Raw genomic sequence first — 19913 nt, 5'->3', positions numbered from 1 at the left:
TCCTTTATCCAATATCTACTCCTCTAGAAAACTGTGAGTTCCATGGGGCTGGTAACAGTGTTTGTTCTCTCCATTGTATCCCAGTACCCAGCCTCCTACCTGGGATGTAGCAGACACTCAATAAATAGTTGTGGGATGAAACAGTGAATTCCTCAGTTCACCCACACCCTTAGCACTGTGCTCAGTGGGAAAGCTGAGGACCAGAGTGGTTAAATGACTGGCTGTGGGTTAACCTTTCTTTTGAGAAGACACAGATTGTTAATTCCCTGTGGATACTGTAACATATTACCACAGACTTAGTGACTTAAAACAGCGCAAGTGTATTTTTGTACCATTCTGGAGCTCAGGGGTCTGAAATGAGTCTGAGGAAGCCAAAATCTAGGTGATGGCAGGCCTGTGTTCCTTCAGGATGCCCTAAGGGAGAATCTGTTTCCTTGCCTCATTCAGCTTCTAGAGGCTGCCTGCATTCTTTGGATTGTGGTCCCTTCCTCCATCTTGAAAACACATCACTCCTGTCTGTCCAGTGCTTCCGTCCTCACACCTCTGTTTCTGACCCTGACCCTCCTGCCTCCCTCTTATAAGGATCCTTGGGATTATATTGGTCCCACCTGGACAAGCCAGCATTCTCTACCCATTTCAAGAACCTTAAATTAGTCACATCTGCAAAATTCCTTTTGTCCTGTAAGGTAACATTTTCATGGGTCCTGGAGGTTAGGATATGGACGTCTTTGGGGCTACCACACAGAGTCCTTGGAAAGGAGCCAGCTGGCTGACTTGGCAGACAGCATAGAAATGGGTTTCCCTGGGATCATTCCCTTTGGCTAAGATGATACAATACTCTGGACCTTACCTATAAAATTATTGTAATGCGTTAGGGAGGGCAGAGGTGGGTTTGCTCATTGAAACAAAGAGAAATGCCATTGAAGGCATTTTAGGGAATTCATTTCCCAGGTAAAGGGAGGCCCGCAGTATTCCATGGCTGGGCCAGACGTGGACTAGTCAGCTGCTTAGGGAAAACACGCTTTGCCCTCTACTGGTGTAGAGCAGAGCTTACTTGGCTTCCCGTATTTTATTACAAGGCTTATAAAAGCTGCAAACAACGTTTATTCTGTTGGTGTCCCCCAAGAGTCATTAGTACTTGTAAATTCTTAGAAAACCTAGAAGGATGGAGTGCTTGCCCTCGGGTGGGCAGGGGGAAGGGTAAGACATGAGCCACACCCCACAGGCATATTAGATGTTAAGAGAGTGGAGAAATCATACAGCTGGACAAGGCAGGGGCTGGTGCCAAGGAATGGAGACCCAAGTTGGGTAACCTGGACCAACTGTTCTAGACCCTTCACCATGGGAGGGAAAGTGCCCCGGTTCTGATATCAGCAAATTATGGGGCGGAGCCAGCTCTCCTGGCTCAGCTCCGAGCTGGACCACTGGATGGAAATATTTGACTGTTGAAGGGAGGGTAGCTCTAGAGTGGAGGCTGGTTCTTTCAACAAGTATTTATCCAGCACCTCTTACATTCCAGGCCCTTCCCTAGCTGCGGTGAACAAGTTAGGTGTTGTTCCTACCAGCTTATGGTCACGTAAGGGAGACAGATGATATGCAAGTAAATGGAAACATAGAAAGGGATTATAAATTGTGGTAAGGGTGATGAAAGGAAACAACTGGGATGCTGTGATAGAGAACACTATGGACGGAGGGGCAGAGGCATGAACTTCAGATGAGCAAGTCAGCGAGGACCGTTCTGAACATGTGTCATTTAACACTAAGGCCCAACGTTTTGACAGAGGCAGTGGGGAAAGCAAATGTGAAGGCCCTGGGATGAGCAAGACCTTGATGGTTTTGAGAAATAAAAGGTAGGAAAGAGTGCCAAGGAAAGGTTGCGGGGCTCAGGAGAGAGCAGCTCTCAAAGGCCTTGGGGCCATAGCAGAGCATTTAGGGTTTACTCCAAATGCAGTGGGGAAACAACCTAAGCATTTAATTAATTAATTAATTTTTTATTTATTTGGTTGCACCAGGTCTTAGTTTTGTCAGGCAGGCTCCTTAGTTGCAGCTCGCAGGCTCCTTAGTTACAGCTCGCTGGCTCCTTAGTTGTGGCATGTGAAGTCTTAGTTGCAGTGTGTATGTGGGATCTAATTCCCTGACCAGGGATCGAACCCAGGCCCCCTGCATTGGGAGTGTGGAGTCTTCTTAACCACTGCGCCACCAGGAAAGTCCCAACATGAGCATTTTATGTAAGGAGTTGATATGTGGTACATTCAAAAACTTAGATCCTTGAGAAATATGGATGTCAATAGTGTTTTTCTTCTTAAGCTACTAGTTATCGAATGTTCATTATATACTGGGCACTGTGTTAAGCTCTTTATATACATAATCTTATCTAGTCCTTTCAGCTGGCTTCTGAGTTAGATAAAATGTACTCATTTCATTGGATGATAAACTGAGACTGAGTGAGTAAAGTAACTTAGCCAAGGTCATATACCCAGTAAGTAGCAAAGGTGGGATTCCAAACCCAGGTCTGTCTGACTCCAATGCTTAAGCCTTTAAACACTTTTTTTCCTCTCACTAGTTTTTTAATATTAAAAAAATATGATAAAAATAACATAAAATTTTCTACATTAGTCATTTTAAGTATACAGTTCAGTGGCACAATATTTGTCCTTCTGTGTCTGGCTTCTTTTACTTAGCATGTTTGCAAGGTTCATCCATATTGTAATTGGTATCAGCATTGTGTTCTTTTTCATGGCTGAATAATATTCCACATTCAGAATAATATTTTATGCATATACCATGTTTTGTTTATTCACTCATCTCTTGATGGACATTTGGGTTGTTTCTACCTTTTGGCTGCTGTGAATAATGCTGAAGTGAGCACTGGTATATAAGTATCTGTTTGAGTTTCTGTTTTTGATTTTTGGGGTATATGCTTGGGAGTAGAATTGCTGGGTCATAAAATAATTCAATGTTTAGCTTTTGAAGGAACTGTCAAACTGGTTTCTACAGAAGCTGCCTCATTTTACATTCCCCTGAGCAATATACAAGGGCTCCAGTTTCTCTACATCTTTGTCAATGCTTGTTATTTTCCTTTTTTTTTTCTTTTTTGGATTATAGCCATCCTAGTACGTGTAAGGTGTTGTCTTGTTGTGGCTTTGATTTTCAATTCTCTAATGACTTGTGATGCTGAGCATCTTTTCATGTGTTTGTTGGCCGTTTGTATATCTTCTTTGGAGAAGTGTCAGTTCATGTCATTTGCCCTTTTTAAAACTGGGCTGTTTGTCTTTTTGTGGTTGAGTTGTAGGGGTCGTTTACGTATTCTGGATATTAAATCCTTATTAGACATATGATTTGCAAAATTTCCCCCCATTTTTTAGGTTGTCCTTTCACTTTCCTTTGTTGCACAAAAGTTTTTAATTTTGATGAATCCAATTTATCTGTTTTTCTTTTGTCATTTTTGGTGTCACATCTAAGAATCCAAGATCATAACCAATCTAAGATCATGGAGATTTACTCCTATGTTTTCTTCTTTCTTTTACTCTTAACCATTAAGTTCTATTCTAGATTTTTTTCAAAATAAATTTATTTATTTGTTTTTGGCTGCATTGGGTCTGTTGCTCGGTGCAGGCTTTCTCTAGTTGTTGTGAGCGGGGGCTACTCTTCGTTGCGGTGCATGGGCTTCTCATTGCAGTGGCTTCTCTTGTTGCGGAGTGCGGGCTCTAGGTGCACGTGCTTCAGTAGTTGTGGCATGTGGGCTCAGTAGTTCTGGCTCTCAGGCTCTAGAATGCAGACTCAGTAGTTGTGGTACACGGGCTTAGTCGCTCTGCGGCATGTGGGATCTTCCCGGACCAGGGATCAAACCCGTGTCCCCTGCGTTGGCAGGCGATTCTTAACCAGTGCACCACCAGGGAAGTCCTCTCTTCTAGATTTTAGAAGTTATTCATCTCATCCAGCCAAGTTAGAAACATGAGAAGCTCAGCTAAGTAAGTCCTGGTGTCTGTCCTGGAGGGGCTCACAGAATAGAACGGGAAACAAAATCTCAGTAGTGACAATATCATGGTGGTCTATGCTGGTTGTTCCCAAATGCCAGTGTGAGGATCTTTGCTGCCCCACCAATGTTTGTAGAAAAGAAAAGAGGAATTTTTTCATAAAACTACACGTATTCAATCTAAGGAACTGTCCCTTATTATGAAAGTGGTTCCTTTCTATGATGCTAGAATGTTCTTATGACAGAAGGCTGAGAGAAGATGGTGAGAGTTTCTTTAAATTGGTCTACTTGGCAAATTGAGAATGAACAGTTCTGTGTCAGACTTCCAAATTTAGGGGAGGAAAACAGAAAAGTAAACTATGAAATTCAAGAGGTTAGAAGCCACCACAGATATTAGGGTTGGTTTATATGGGCCTACAAGGCATGTTGGGGATCCCTCCCCGGGGTTTTTAGGGAAGCCTGATTCACTTTCTTCCTCAAATATCTGACCTATTTCTGCTTCAATCGTCATCTTTGTGCAAAATTTTTAGGAATAGAGAGTTGGGGCAGGAAGAAGAGCAAATCAAAGCTAGGTCTGTTTCTTAGCCTGGATTCCTCTGGGCAGCCTCCGACTGATTCCTTTTATAGTTTTTGCCAAATGATTTTTCTTTTTCATTACCTAAGGTATATTTTTAAAAAGACAGACAGAAAGAAATTCCACCCAGAAAGGAATATTTTTTTTCTCATGGGAAAGAATGCTCAGTTGTTTTTAGGGACTGAATGAAGTTCTGCCAATGAGTTCACTCTTGTAAAACGTTGAAATTCTCCCAAACATACTAATTAAGATGGCTTTTGTCTTTTCTGTTGGTTTTAGCTTTGAAGATACCGTAAAAATGGCATGTTGCAAAATCGAGGAGCCAGGTTTGGAGGAAATGATGTGGTTCCTACTTGGCATTCAGCCTTGCACTTGATAGACCTAGTCTAGAAAGTGGTCACCAAACTTTTTTGATGGCCCAGGTGCCTGGGCTGCACTTTACAGTTGTGCAGTTTAATGGTTCCTTCTGGAATTGCGCAGTGCACAACCTGTGTAGCTGTAAGCCTTGGCCTGATGTGCCCCGGCAAAAACAGAAATGAGCACAGACACTCAGGAAATGTATGCTTGTTTATAAGTTATTTATGTGTATGTGTATCAATCCACTTAGATTATATGTTGATAAAACATGATTTCTTTTTTTGATTAAAAAATAAAAATGAATAGCAGTTTTAACAAATTTCATCTGTGCCCCAGTGGATTTTTTTGTTTGTTTGTTTGTTTGTTTTTTTGCCGTACGCAGGCCTCTCACTGTTGTGGCCTCTCCCATTGCGGAGCACAGGCTCCGGACGCGCAGGCTCAGCGGCCATGGCTCACGGGCCCAGCCACTCCGCAGCATGTGGGATCTTCCCAGACCGGGGCACGAACCCGTGTCCCCTGCACCGGCAGGCGGACTCTCAACCACTGCGCCACCAGGAAAGAAAGCCCCACTGGATGGTTTTGAACATCCTTCAGGCAGGGTGACATGTTTGTAGGGCAAGGTTGCTTCTTGGCAGTAAGGTACTTATGGGTCTTACCTGTTCCTGCCAGACCCTCCATCTCACCTTCTGGTTTCTGTTTCAGAGTACATGGTCATTAATGAAGGCTGCCCCGGAGCTGAGTGGAACATAATGTGTCGGGAGTGTTGTGAATACGATCAGGTTAAGTGTGCCTGCCCCGGAAAGAAAGAAGTGGTGGGTTACACCATCCCTTGCTGCAGGAATGAGGAGAATGAATGTGACTCCTGCCTGATTCACCCAGGTGAGTGCGCAATGGGAGACCTCAGGTTGCCTTCATGTTTTCTGAGGTCAGTAATAGGAGCACGCCGAACACTTGAATTCTGCCAGGTAGACATCAGGAGGCTGTGATGCCATGATGATTAAAAGTGGCATAGTTCAACCCACTCTAACTACAGGCAAAGGAATTGGAGGAGTTAGTACCCTTTTCAGTGTTAAGCTTATAAAGCTGTAGATTTATCTACTTAGTCATTCATTTAACAAATAGACTGAGCAGCTCCTTTATACCATGACAGGTAGTGGGAATACAGTGATTTTTAAAAAGATACATTCCTGGCATTTCCAGAGCTTACAGCTTAGTGGGCAAGATGGAGGAGTAAACAGGTGGCTATAATGCAGCCTGGCAGGTGCTGTGACAGAGAAGCATGGGTACCATGGGAGCCTGGATGCGGATGTGGGTGGATGACTTATTAGAGGAGGTGATATGTGTGCTGAAGATGGAAGCAGCAAACTGAAAAGCATGAAGGGGAGCCAGTCGACAGGTCAGGGCATAGAGCATAGCATGTGATAAGGCCCTGTGGCAAGAGAAAGCATGGAGTTTAGGGAATTGCAAGTAGCTCCGTCTGCCTGGAGGTGTGTGTGTGTGTGTGTGTGTGTGTGTGTGTGTGTGTGTGTGTGTGTGTGTGTGTGTGTGTGTGTGTGTGTGTGTGTGTGTGTGTGTGTGTGTGTGTGTGTGTGTGTGTGTGTGTGTGTGTGTGTGTGTGTGTGTGTGTGTGTGTGTGTGTGTGTGATGAGAAACATGGAAAGAAATAGACCAAAGATTGAGAGAACAATCTGAAGGAGAGAACAGGGGGCTCCAAGCCAAAGGGTTTTGGAGGCTGTACTGTGATGTTTAGGCTATATCCTGAAGATATTTGGTAACATTGGAGATCTTAAGGTAAAAGCTGATTTTCTCTTCAAATGCAGTATGGAGAAAGGATTGGGAGAAGGCCACGATTGGAGGCAGGGGAGGAATACTGGAGACCTTGATGAACAGAAGCCCTATGGATGGAGAGAGGTGGAGGGATGTGAGAGAGATTAGAGAGTGGAGTTGATGACAATTTGGGATTGGTAGGATGGGGAAGTGAAGGGAAGAGCAGAAGTCGAGGATGATGCTCCGGCCCTGAGTTAGACATTTGGGCGGTGGTCTCAGTAATATGAGAGCATCCTAGGGTGAGATGGGACCTTCCCAGGTCATGGTGCCTATTCCTTTGCCTTTACATCAGGCTGGGCCTGCCTTCTCCCAAACCCCCAATTCCCTGGCCCCCACCATAGAGGGGGCAGTGATTGGCCTTCTTCACTGAAGTGCCTGTCTGCCTGGAGCAGTGTGGACACTGAGCTTCACTCTTAAGGTATTTCCAGTGTGATTAGCGACTCACTGAATGTTTTCTTAGTGCTTTCATACCTGCTGCCTCGTAAATCTGACTTTTTCCAGGGGAATCTGACCTTTTCCCTTCTAGGCCTGATCAAAAGGAGGAGGTAGAGAATTTTAAATACACTTTCCTCAGACTGAAGACTAAAAGGATGTCAAATATGTGCCTTGGGAACTTCTCTCATTTCTTCCTCTCCCCTTATTTTACAAACACAGAGAATGTTGCTCATTATTACCAGGAACTCTCTTTTGAGGAAAGCTATAGAAGAGGAGAGAAAACAGGGCTTAAGTATACAGGTGTTACATCTAAACCATCTTCCTTCTTGGAAGAGAGTAATGTGGAGCTTTAAAATAGAAGTGACCTCAGGGCTTCCCTGGTGGCGCAGTGGTTGAGAGTCCGCCTGCCGATGCAAGGGACACGAGTTTGTGCCCCGGTCTGGGAAGATCCCACATGCTGCGGAGCGGCTGGGCCCGTGAGCCATGGCCGCTGAGCCTGCGCGTCTGGAGCCTGTGCTCTGCAAAGGGAGAGGCCACAACAGTGAGACGCCCGCGTACCGCAAAAAATAAATAAATAAATAAATAAATAAATAAAAATAAAAAAAATAGAAGTGACCTCAATAACCTTTGCACATTTGATCCAGAAAAGAAACCCACTGTTCCAATTCCCTGATGGTGAGAATGTTTTGTAGGGAAATAGTTGAGTAGTGCCTCCAAATTTTCTAAGGAAATTTTGACAGCTAAGCCAGGGTCTCCTGACTAGGGGTCCTTGACAGGGATGCTGAAGTCTTTGAACAATTTTCAATATTTTCAAAAGCCTAGCGATTACTGTTGTTATGAGGGTGGGGCTTTGGTTTAATGAGCTGGCATGAGGTCGTGGAATAAATAAGAGACCTTCATGGGCAGTGCTGTGTGCTTCCTACTGCATCATATAGAAGGGCATCAACGTCTGCCACGCCTGCGCCCAACATCTTATTACATCATACGGAGGCACCCAATATGACCACGTCGAATGGTGCTAGGAACGATCTTTCAAACTGAGTAGTGAAGAACTGTCCCATACCTACCATCTGGTTGCCCTGAAAGGAGAGGCTAGAGAAAGGCTTTTTTAGAAAAAAAGATTTTCAAAAGTAGTGAATTGGTGTCCTAGCAGTCCCTACTGGTGATCAAAGAGGTTTCTCTGTGTCTGTGTGTCATTATGAACGCAGGCATTTTTATTTATTGATGTGATTTAATCCATTTCAGTCATTATTTATTTTAATGCACACAACTCATAACACTGGGTGCCCCTTTATGTCTTTCTGTGTTCTTCTGACATGACCACACTGTTTTTGAAGACTTCTTGATTTCTCACATGACAAGATATTTTAGCCTCTTCTTATATATTTTCTGCCCCAGATCTGGAATCAGCCACTTCTCAAAAGAACTTTGGTCTGAGATCACGATCTGGTCACCTGAGGTGTTCCTTGCTATTGGACTGTCATTGTTACAAGGTTTTGTTTGTATGTTTTCTTAAGTGGATGGAGCTGGGAAACATGTATTTTTTAAAATGAATTTTTGCTGCTACTCAAGTTCAAATGTAATATTCCAAGGTTGTTAATTAACTTCTTTGATTTTATATTTGTATGTCTTTTCTCTCATGGTGAAAATCCTGTTTCCTGTTAATATTAACCTAATCACTTACTTGCTTTATCTTATAATTATACAAAACAACAACAGCACTATTGGTATTAGTAATAAGACCATTGATGATAGTGATTTTTATTCACCTTAGAATATATCTCATAAGTATATAGAGTCAAAATACTATGTTTTAAAGCCAATTGATGTAGTTCTTTTGTCTGTGGTGTTATACCATCTACTTGATGTGTAGTTAGGTTTATTGTTTCTATCTGTTTTCTATATTTGATGATACAAGAAAATATGTGTGTGCATTTCTGTATCTTTCCCCTTCTTGCACAAAAGACAGCATGCCGTAAACACTGCTAACTGCCTTGCTTTTTTCTCTTAACAATATATGCTAGAGATCACTCACTGACAGTAATAAAGCTGGGTTTTTTTTTCCATTTCTTTTTACAGTTGCATATAACTACATCATGTGGATTACCATAGTTCATGAGTATTTGGGTTGTTTCTAGCTTTTTGCTGTTATAAATACTACTATAGTGAATAGCCTCAGGCATACATCAGCTAGTATTTTTGCAGCATATCTTTGGGGTACATTCCCGGAAGAAGAATTGCTGCATCAAAGGGAGGTGCATATGTCATTTTGCCAGTCTTTGCCAAATTCTCCTCCATGCATTGGCATTCACAGCATTCACACAGTACATGAGAGTACCGTTTTCCCGAAGTCTTGTGACAGAGTGTGTTGTTTTGGAATTTTGTTAGTCTCAAAGGTGCGAAATGGGATCTCAGCATGGTTTAAAAATTTCTATCACTTCTATCATTATGCTGGACAATGATTCTTTCTCTTGTGATGGCAGTAATTGCATGAGGATCGATGTCCAGGGACATGGTGGTGGGGATGGCAGTGCTGACATCCAGCAGTGGCCAGTGGCACTGGGGCTCTCAATGGAGCAAGGTGGCTGTGTATTTTCGTGCGTTTCTAGGCTGTGTAGCTTGGACCTCGGTCTTCTAACTCTTCTGGCAATACCGTGAGCTACTTAGCGTCCTTTTAACACAGCCTTGTTCATCTTAATGACCAGGCTGGTGTTTGTGGCTTGCAACTAATGGCCCGGATGTTACTGTGCTGAGAGCTGGCAGAGTCGTAGAGGGCAGACTCTGAGTCCATTGGCCTCCTTGGTGGCACAGTGGGTAGGAAATCGGACGGGAATGTGGCACATGGGCGAAGATGGCCTTTAAAAGACCATCTTTTAAAGCAGTCTTTTAAAGGACCACTGGGACCCAGTTATGGGCCATATGAAATTTGATGATTCATATTAGCAATTCTTTTCTGGTTGGAAGAGACCCTGGGAGAGGGAAGCAAAGTCAGGATGGTGTGCAGAGAGAGAGCTACAAGTCTCTCTCCTACAGAAATCACACATATGTACACTACATGTATATACTACAGGCCAATGAAAACCTAATTTTAGCCAAAAGCAAAACAGTATGCTCTTAGCTCAAGGAAATGCTGGTTATCTTGAACAGCTCAGAAGCCTGGATTATTCATCCATTCAACCATCCATCTATCCAGTTATTTATTCGCTCAAATAATAATATTTCTGGAACACTTATTATGTGCCAGATACTGTATTAAGCGGGGGGATATAATGTTGAACATGGTGCAGTCCCTGACTTCAGTCTGTACAGGAAAACAGGCAGTAGGCAGTTAAAATTGAGCATGCTATATGCTATGGTGGGGATAAGCCAAGAGGAGGTATGGGAATGCAGAATAATAAAAATAGTTCATGTTTTGTGGGTACTTACTATGTGCCAGGCCCTTTACAGGTGTGAATTTAATTTATAAAACAACTTTATGAGGTAGGCACAGTTTTTAACCCTGGGTTTACAGATGAGGACATTGAGGTACAGAGAGCTTAAGCAATTTGCTCAAGGACACACAGCTGGACAATGGAGGCGCCAGAACTTAGCGCTCCATTTTAATAAGTGGGATTGGATTATCTCTACCTTTCCTCACTGTCCCCCACCCCTCAGGAGACCATGTTTTAAAAATAACCTTTGACTAGGGTCTGCTCAACCCTCTCTGGTGTGGACTGCTGGTCGGGGGGAGCCTGACACCTTCCAGGGTGAGCCCATTATTAGGCATTAAGGTTGTTTCTGACGGCACACTCTGGTTATAGAAGAATATGCCATAGGGCTTCCCTGGTGGCGCAGTGGTTGAGAGTCCGCCTGCCGATGCAGGGGACACGGGTTCATGCCCCGGTCTGGGAAGATCCCACATGCCGCGGAGCGGCTGGGCCCATGAGCCATGGCCGCTGAGCCTGCGCGTCCGGAGCCTGTGCTCCGCAACGGGAGAGACCACACAGTGAGAGGCCCGCGTACCGGAAAAAAAAAAAAAAAAAAGAATATGCCATAGAAGAATATTTAATGGAATGGGATGATGGTTACTATCTATTATTAAATTAAAAGGTACGTTATTGAAAACAGAATGTACAGTATATAGTATAAGCCTAATTTAAAAAAAATGTGTTCATATATAGAGAGAGAATTACTGATCATTTTCTCTGGGCGATGGAATTTTTGGTGTTTTTAATTGAATTCTTTTTGCTTGTCTGAATTTTCTAAATATTCCATAATAAACATGTCATATTTTTATAAAGAGAAAAAATACCCTGTATTGATGGATTCTACCTTTTACTACAGGTTATTTCATTTTGCATTAAAACATCAGCCACAAATGAAACAAGCCAGACACAAAAGGCCATATATTGTATGATTCCATTCATATGAAATGACTGGTAGATTACTGGTTGCCAGGGATTCGGGCCGGGGGTGGGAACTGGCGAATGGGGAGTGACTGCTATTGAGTATGGGGTCTTTTGTGGGGAAGGTGATGAAATGTTCTGAAGTTAGATGATAGTGATGGTTATGCAACTCTGGGGTATGCTAGAACCCACTGAATTGTACACTTTAAAAGAGGGAATTTTATGGTATGTGAATTATCTCCATGTAGACTTTTTTAAAACTAATGCGTTAGAACCAAAATGTGCAATCAGTCTGGAAGCTTATTACTAAATATTTTTGATGTCTTTTCAGGTTACTTTTGATATACTTTTCAGGTTACTGATGTTACGTGAGATATAGCACCCTTGTAAAACGTGAAACATTTACAACCAGCAAGAGGGTTTTCCTTCCGTACAAACAACAGTGTAATTTAGATTTGGTTTTCATATAGTAATAAGCATTTGCTGTCAATTAGTCTTAAATTTGGAGGTATTTTCATCAATGTTATTTGCTTTATAAAACATAGTGATTACAAAATAATTTTAAATAGCATTGTGTTTTATTGAAACTTAAAGTTCATAATTATGACCAGAAATGGAATTAAAAAAAAAAAAGCCATCAGCCACTAACTAGGAAGATGGTTCAAACCACCCTCCTAAACTCCTCAGTCTGAATTCTGGTACCTCTAGCGTCTTCCTAGGAATGGGCATTTTTTCCTAAGGGCTTTGGCACCTTTCTAGGTCCAGATGCCCTCAGTTGAGATAAGGTCCTGGGAAGGTCCATAGTTTCTCTCTCGTGCAGCCGATTAGAACCTGCATGTGCTTAATCTAACACCCTTCTGCTTGGAAAATTTTCAGGTTGTACCATCTTTGAAAACTGCAAGACGTGCCGAAACGGCTCGTGGGGGGGGACTCTGGACGACTTCTACGTGAAGGGCATCTACTGTGCAGAGTGCCACGCGGGCTGGTACGGAGGAGACTGCATGCGTGAGTAGACCCTGACATAGCTCCATCTCTAGTGTGTGCTCCTTTCAAGTCTCAGCTTTGCCATGGACTAAGGTTTATCTTATTGGACTCTGAGTTCTGGAAAGTTTGTGGCCAGAGGGCTTTCTAGGTAAGACTGTAAAAAACAAAGATGTGTTTCCATCTGTTAGGTGTGGATTGTGGACTTCTGTTTGGAATTGACCACAGGAGGTTTCTGTCTGTTCTTAAATCTTCCCCTCTCTCGTAAATGAAGTCAATGCATTCTGCACAGAGCATGCCTCATGTCCACTGAGAAGGAATTGCATGTTGTCATTGGTCAGCAAGCAGTAAATAAGGCTTCAAAAATGCTAAGTCTGTAGTGCATTTAACATATGAATTTCTATGGAAACCTTCTTGAATCCTGAGTTAAATTCCTAGAACCCACATCAAATTGTCAGCATGCCACTTGTCCCAGGAAAGGGATTATTTCTGGGTTCTGCTTGATCTCCAAGAATTACTAAATCTTTATTAGTGTCCCCCTCTGGGTCAATAATCCTTTGAAAATGGAGTGGAAATCTAACCTGTCTCAGTGTAAGATTCCCCTCTGCAGCAACTGAGAGTCAGGATCTGGAGCAATGTACAAACTGTCATTATTTCGTTAAGCCTATTTTACATGTTTCCTATTTGAATCAGGAGCAGTCAGGATGGTCTTAGAGTCTAAGTAATTTTACTCTTATGAACGATATTTCCAGTCTGCAGAAATAGAGGATGGAGTGCTATTGGTGTTCTTCGCTTGATCAAACCTGTTGCAAAATGCAAGAGTCTAGGGCAAAGGGTGAGGAAGATACCTAAGTCTATGTGATTTCAGACCCCTTATTCTCAACCACAGTACTCACCTACCTCCCAGTGGTGAGTTCTTCCTAATAGCTCTGTTTTCTCTGCAAAGCAGGATATGAAGTCTCTAATGATAGCAGAGTAGAAGGGAAGCTGAGGCTTGAGAGTACCAAAGTTTTGGGACAGCCACGTGATGAATGAGGAAATGCACCAGCTAGTGACAATTTAAAGCATGTCCAAGCAAGGCTGAGGACCCAGTTGAAGCTGGAACTCCTGTGTAGGTGATGCAGCCAGGACAGGTGGATGATGCTCTCTAGCAGCATGGTAGCAGAGATGAATAAAAGCAGTCACTTGGTTTATCCAAGAGTTGGCTGAGACATGATTGTCCAGGGGTCTGGGTTGGGTAGGACATGAAACCAAAAAGAAGCGGGTAAAGAGAATAGGGACTGGAGGTCTCAATGAGATGAAAAAGCAGGCTTAGTGATAATAAAGCAATGGAACATGTAGATGGAAGAGGTATTGTGGTCAGAGAACAGAATTTCTAAGTTGAAGCTTTCAGGGGTGGTGGTGATAATGTGTTCATATAGATTAGTCAGTTTTTGCTGTGTAATAAACAACCTCAAAAGGACAGATGTGTATTTTTCTCTATCCTGGGTCTGTGAGTTGGCTGGGGTTTAACTGGTTTCAGCTGAGTTGGCCTGGGTTGAACTCTAGGGTTCAGGGCTCAGACCAAAGGGGCAACTTTGGGGTGTGGTCTTCTCAGAGTGGGTCACAGAAGCACAAGAGGCCAAGCCAAACACACAGCCAAATTTAAGGCCTCTGCTCACATCATGTTCACTCATATTCCAAGGAAGTCACATGGCTAATCCCCAAATCAGTCAAGTATGAGAGTATATTCCATCCCAAGGGGAAGGGTACAAATATTTCCTAAACAATACTCTAAACACTCTGTGTGAGTAAGTGGGTTTGTTTAGTGGACAAGGCAGAGAAGGGAAAGAATATTTGCATGCAGGAGGTCAAAGACAGAAGGACTGCATTTGCCCCAAGAAATCCTGTAGGTGTGTCTTTCCAAATGGTACCTATTAGTTGAGTCCTGGATTTAGCCTCAGTGTAAGAGCTGACTGTGTATGGAGTCTGATTGGTTGGATTAGTGATGGTGGCCATGTGTAGGATCAAAGCCTTCTCAAGGACAGCAGAACTGGCTCAGGGCAACTGGTCATCACCACTAGGCAGGCAAAGCGGAGCACACATGCCCCCATTCATTAAAAAAAGGTTTAATGAATAAATCTACCCATAACCATTCAAAAAATATTTCTTGAATGGATGCTTCCAGGTGCAATGATGAGCAAGACAGATGTAGTCACTGCCATCTTAGAGCTTGAAAATTAGAGAGGAGAGACCAAAAAACAAACCAAAACAAAACAAAAACCAAAACAAAATAAGAGTGTGGTCAATGCTATGAAACAAACAAAGTAATGGTCATACTCCTATCTCATTCTTTGTTGGTTCAGTTATGCTTGTTCAATTCCGTGATGTTTGTTCTGAAAGCCTCATTCCATACAGTGTATGTTACCTGATCACTGTCCTCATTCCACCCAGTTATGGATATTATCTGATCACAGCCACGTACATGAAGGAAGCATTTCTTATGGATCACTGGGCTGGTCACCAGGCAATACAATGAACCCTCCGTGAGTTTACAGTACATTCGTGGAAACAGGGCTTGACCCTAAGAAGACATCAATATGATGTTATTAGGTTCTTATCACCTACAGCTCATACTGGCACTAAATAAATGTGAAGGGAATTCATGAGGAAGTAATTCATTTCAGTATTTGTTGAATGCCTGCTCAGTGCTGGGCAGCATGCTGCCTGCCTCTGTTAAGGGACAGCTGAGCGCTTGGGTGGTCTGTGCACAGCTCGGGCACAGTGCGGGAGCCAGGTGGCAGTGCAAGCATTTACCCAGTAGATGGCGCCCAAGCGATCCTTTCAGGCCCTTTAATCCTGGAGGAGGAAGGCTTCCTGCTGAGCACCATTGTAGAGCCCTGGCATTTTTTCCTGAGTGCCATATAGAACCTTAGAAGGAAAGAGGAGTGTAAATGCCAGAAAGTATCCGCGTCATTTATATTTGAGTTATAGAGCATTCAGTACTGAGCAGTCGTGGTAGCACCTTTATTTGCTCACTGTCCTTGACAATGCTTGTCGCAGTTGGTATTAACCTAACTACTTAGAGTCTTAAATTCCATTAGGTGATTGATTGATTCATAACCACTGACAAGTTCCATTAACCAAGAGAATTGGAGAAGGGCTGGAGGTCACTGAGCCCAGGAGACAACTTTCTTCACATCTTCCTGGCCAGGAAATGTTGGTTTAGTAATCTCAGAATATTCAGACTAAGAAGCTGATTCCTCCTTTCTCCAACTTTCTATTTTGAAAAGTTTTAAATACACAGAAAGTTGAAAGAATACTTCATTCATCCTTTACCTGGATTTACCCATTATTATAATTTTCCCACATTTTGGCCTGCTCTCTCTTCTTCTGCACTACGGATTCATGAATTTCCTTTTTTTTCCACGTTTCATAGCGCTACCATCATTTTTTAATGCTCAAGTTGTCCCAGAATTGGCCACTGAAGACCCTTTAAGCCCACTTCATCACATCATTCTCTGAGCACTTCCTTGCTTCTTGGCCACCGTAACCCCCCACCCTCTCCGAACATGTTTCAAGTTCACCTTGACTGTTTACATACAGGTCCTGGAACCAGCCATTTCTCCACGAATCCTGGTTCCTTTTGTGGGGAATGGTATTTAGGAACTGTGATCTGGTGCTGGCCATGAGAGACACTGATCTCTAAAGTCAAAATCAAGGCTTCCTTTCAAAGCTTCTTAAACAGGAAAGTTGAGTTCTTAAGTGGAACCACTCTGCTGACTTCCAGAGTGAAGTTTATTTAACTTGGCCTTCAGACCAAGTTCCTAAGCCACCAAATGAGATGAGCGTGAGAGGGCCCGAGAGCCACCCGGATGCCATGCTTCTAGGTAGCACTGAAGTGATGCCAACCCTTCGGGCCCCAAGGGATCTAGGGGAGGTAAGAAGGTTAGGAAAGCAACCTAGATGAGAGAGGATTTATGGGGAGAGATTATAGGCCCTTAACACCTTTTTCTTTTCTTAGTTATATTATAGATAGAGGCAGAGGAGCAGAGGGACTGGCCATCAGCCGCGACCAAAAATGTTTGTGGGGCTGGAGTATCAGGCTGGTCCTTGAGCCATAACCAGGAATGATCAAGAGCAAATGAGAAAGAGAGAGAGAGGGAGAGAGGGAGACAGGAAGGGAAGAGAGAAGGAGGGAGAGGGAGAGAGGGAGGGAGGAAAGGAGGGAAGGAAAGAAGGAAGCGGGGAGAGCGGGAGGGAGAGGGGGAGGGAGAGAAAAGGCTCACAAATCTGTGTGTGACTGAGTTACTGATTTAAGGAGCTGTCTTCCTGGGAGAGCATAGAGTCACCTGGGTGGAGTTACTGAAAACTGGCTCATCTTCCTCTGGGCTTTTGTGTCCTGACACTTCCAGGAAAGGAACAATGCCCAACTAGGAACAAATTGGGGATGGTATTATGTGGTAGTTAACAGCTGGGCTTGGAACCATTAGGACCTGGATTTTAATCTCTCCCGTGACTTCTTCCTCCGTGACTTTGGGCAAAGTTACCCAATCTTTGTAAATCTCAGTTTCCTCATTTACAAAATGGGGAAAACAATAGTGCCCCCCTCAGAGGATTTTTGTGAGGGTTAACTGAAGTGCTGTCTATAAAATTCCTTAACATAGAGTCTGGTATATAGTAAGTGCTCAATAAATGGTAGTTGCTATCGGTATTTTTACTAAACCAGAGCCTTCTTGAAGGGAGCTCTTTTGCTTTTTCTTTGTTGGGAAGGAAGGCAATGTAGGGCCAGAGAGGAAGAATAATAAAACAGAACTTCCCAAGGGACAAGAGAATATACACTGGCCATGAGGAGGTTATCTTCTCAGGACCATTGGTATGGGGGGAGGGGCTTCAAAAATGGTTTCATTGGGCAGGAAGATGTTCGATTTAATCTGGTATAGTCATTCACTCAGTTAACAATTAATTAAGCACCTACTCGATGCATACAAAGGTGTGAGCAAGACAGACAAGGTCCCTGCTCTCACAGAACTGTGTCATGGAGGAGACAAACATTTAAACCACCATTATAAAGTGTCAGATTGGTTGGGATTATAGGCCGATTCACAGGATGACCCTTGAAGTCATTCCTGGACATCTAATGAAGACCTGAGCCCCTGACAAAAGCCATCACTTAGCACTTACTTTGAACCAGGTATTGTTCTAAGTACCTTCATGTACAAACTCATTAACCCTCCTCACAGCCTTTTATAGGTGAGGGCATTGAGGCACAGAGGGGCTGAGTAACTTTCCTGCTTGCTGTCATGCAGCTGGTAAGTGGCAAAGCCAAGATGCCAGCCCGTTCAGAGGCTGGGCCCCAGGGCCCAGTCTCTCATCCTCTATACGAAACCGCCTCTTGATGTGAGAGGCCCGTGAGGTCCTCACTCCGAGTGCCTGTCTGAGGGCCTAGCAGGCCAGGCTAGGATGAACCAAATCACATGGAAGGTGTGAGCTTCCTTCCGACTCCTGGTCCTTCCCATGTCCTCATCCGGGCTTTTGTTCTGCCATCACTGTCGGAGATCCTGGGCCTACAGGCCTTAGGGCTTCAGCCGATGATGTAAAGAGGCTCCTAGGAGCCCTGGAGCGGTGGGTCAGAACCTGGGCTGCCACCTGTGATTCTTTTTTTTTTTTTTTTTTGTGGTACGGGAGCCTCTCACTGTTGTGGCCTCTCTTGTTGCGGAGCACAGGCTCCGGATGTGCAGGCTCAGCGGCCATGGCTCACGGGCCCAGCCACTCCGCGGCATGTGGGATCTTCCCGGACTGGGGCAAGAGCCCGTGTCCCCTGCACCGGCAGGCGGACTCTCAACCACTGCGCCACCAGGGAAGCCCCACCTGTGATCCTTGTACCAACTTTGTGTCTCAGATCCAGACAAGACTCGAGACACGACAGTATTAGTTGCCATTTACTGAGGATTTCTGTGTACCAGGCACTTTGCTAAATGCTTTACATACAATATCTATCTCATTTAATCCTCAAACAAATAAGAACGTATCAACAACGACAACATGGTAGTAGGTATTCCTATTATGCTTGTTTCCACATGAGGGAACCTTGGCTTGGAAAATCTAGAGAACTTGTCTCGGGTCACACAGCTTGGAAAATCTGAACTGAGATTACGACCTGGTCGGGCTTCCAGGCTGCCCCTTTAACCATTGTGAGTCCTGTCTCCTGAGTGCTATTTGAAGGAGGAAGGAAAGTGCAAATGGCTTTTTAGGTCAGAATGCTTCCTTTAGTCCTTCCCCCGCCCCCATCCAAGAGGAAAGATTAAAGAAAAAAAAAAAGCACTGCTTCTCAGAAGAATGTTGTCTCTCTCTCCTGACCCTCCCTCCTTGCTCCCCCAGCTGGAGATAACAAGACTTGTCTGAATGCTGGGGGTGTTCATTTTTGCTGGGAACCTTCCGCTCTCTTTCTAGTTTAGAAATTCATGAAGGTTTCCTTTCAGCTCTGTAGAGGCAAAGTCTATCCAGCTCTCTCTCTTGTCTGGGTTTGTAGCCATGGGGAAAGATGGGGGAGGGGGCGGCCTTGGAGATGAGTCCAGGATTCGAGATCCCAGGGGACAGTCTGGCTTGGCTGGCAAAATTCCCTGCACACACACATGCGTGCGCACACACACACACGCACACATACACACACCCTCTTCCCCTGCAGCAAGACATGGTCAGGGAATCTGAGCACTTCGTCTGGGCCATTGCCTCTCTGGTCTTTCAGACTCAGGACCACCTGCTTGGTTGGCCAGCCGTACTTCCTTGGCGGGGACGCTCACCTGTGTTCAGTGTTCCGCCCTAGACGGAGGGTGCAGTGAGTCTGCCCCGCTCTCAGACCCTTGGACTCGGACGCCCACGTGGAGGTGGGAGTCGCTTGGTGTGAGGGGGGAGCAGACCACCTTCTCCTTTTCCCGGTGCCCAGTACCCTCCCCCCAGAGCACATCTCTGAGAAGTGGCCTCTTTGTCGCTGGCTGTTTGGAGCTTGTCCCCGCTCTTGGGACCGACTCTGCCCTCCCCTCTGGAGTGGGAAGGAAAACATCATGAGGGCCCGAGGCATCACATGTGGCTGGGAATCCTGGCTGCTTCTGAAGGACGGCCCCTGGGCCCCAGGAACAAGTGGTCTTGCATCTCAGGTGGCCGGGGGCCAGCCCCCCGGGGTGGGTGGGGCTCCCGGCCCTCTGGAGGCCGCACGAGACCCTGGGGCTGGCCAAAGACCTGTGCGGTCTTGCCAAGAAGACCTGCCTGGGGAGGGGCACCAGCTCCCTGTGGACCTGAGGGGTGGGGGGGGGGCAGCGCCACTGCTGTCTGATTCCAGGGAAGAAACCAGAAGCAGGCTGGCGGCATCTGCTGCTGATTCCGACTTGGGGTCCCTGCA

At 44.6% G+C, this 19913-nt stretch overlaps 1 protein-coding gene across 2 annotated transcripts in view; it reads left to right on the top strand.

Annotated features, from left to right (window-relative positions):
• Positions 1 to 19913, top strand: part of PAMR1 (peptidase domain containing associated with muscle regeneration 1) — a 170357-nt gene that overhangs the window by 113896 nt on the left and 36548 nt on the right. For both annotated transcript variants that reach the window (XM_081241402.1, XM_081241401.1), the window contains exons 2-3: positions 5610 to 5786; positions 12431 to 12559. In XM_081241402.1, coding sequence (XP_081097528.1) covers positions 5615 to 5786; positions 12431 to 12559 — 301 coding nt within the window. In that variant the 5' untranslated portion in view covers positions 5610 to 5614. The remainder of the gene's footprint in view (positions 1 to 5609; positions 5787 to 12430; positions 12560 to 19913) is intronic.

This window comes from Mesoplodon bidens (genome assembly GCF_964165515.1).
Source record: "Mesoplodon bidens genome assembly, chromosome: 7".
Taxonomy (NCBI): Eukaryota; Metazoa; Chordata; class Mammalia; order Artiodactyla; family Ziphiidae; genus Mesoplodon; species Mesoplodon bidens.
Note: the sequence above shows the minus strand (reverse complement) of the source record. Positions and strands in the feature narration are given on the sequence as shown.